At 59.6% G+C, this 653-nt stretch overlaps 1 protein-coding gene across 1 annotated transcript in view; it reads right to left on the bottom strand.

Annotated features, from left to right (window-relative positions):
• Positions 1-112: 112 nt before the first annotated feature.
• The window catches only part of LOC103776129 (phosphatidylinositol 4-kinase beta-like), a gene marked incomplete at both ends in the record, with an annotated part of 936 nt that continues 395 nt past the window's right edge, over positions 113-653 (bottom strand). Inside the window, 2 exons of the mRNA XM_008943625.1 lie at positions 113-233; positions 487-619. Coding sequence (XP_008941873.1) covers positions 113-233; positions 487-619 — 254 coding nt within the window. The remainder of the gene's footprint in view (positions 234-486; positions 620-653) is intronic.

Below are 653 nucleotides of genomic sequence, written 5' to 3'. Positions count from 1 at the left end.
AGCCAGCAAGTGTTGCCCTGGGCAGCCCAGACTGACAATTTTGGGCCCCCAGACCCACAGGCAGCACCCCCCTGGGCCAAGGCCTGGCTGTGGGGCCTCCATCTGCCCTCACCTTGCTGCATGATCTCCACAATCTGCACGACCTTATCCATGTGCTTGCGGGCGGCGATGAGGCCCTGGAGCATCAGCATCTTGTAGTAGTTGAACATGTCCCCGCCCAGCCCTCCCATCACCTGCAGGGGAGAGGCCGGGTGGGTGGAGGGCAGTGGAAGGAGGAGATTTAGGACAACAGGCACACAACGATGGGATTTTTTAGGGTATTTCCCTTCAGAGCACCTCCAGCTCATGGGGTGAGGCCGAAGAACCATCACGAGGGTTGACTCAGCTGCCGAGGGCTCGACTGTTCCCCCCTGTGGGGATGTGGGAGCCCATCCCTGAGGGCCCAGCCCTCACCCCTCACCCCTCCAACCCTCCCTCCTCGCTCACATCCACGAATTCCGTGGTGAGTTTGAAGGCAGATGTCTCAAAGCCAAGATTCCTGGGGGAGCTGGAGAGGATGAACCCGAAATCGATGTGGATGATGTGTCCATCTGCATCCAGCAAGATGTTCCCATTGTGCCTGGGAGAGGGGAAAGGGGAGGGAAACCTTCCAG

The sequence above is a fragment of the Merops nubicus genome, unplaced genomic scaffold (assembly GCF_000691845.1).
Source record: "Merops nubicus isolate BGI_N331 unplaced genomic scaffold, ASM69184v1 scaffold34497, whole genome shotgun sequence".
Lineage (NCBI taxonomy): Eukaryota > Metazoa > Chordata > Aves > Coraciiformes > Meropidae > Merops > Merops nubicus.
This window is presented reverse-complemented; position numbering and strand designations above follow the sequence as displayed.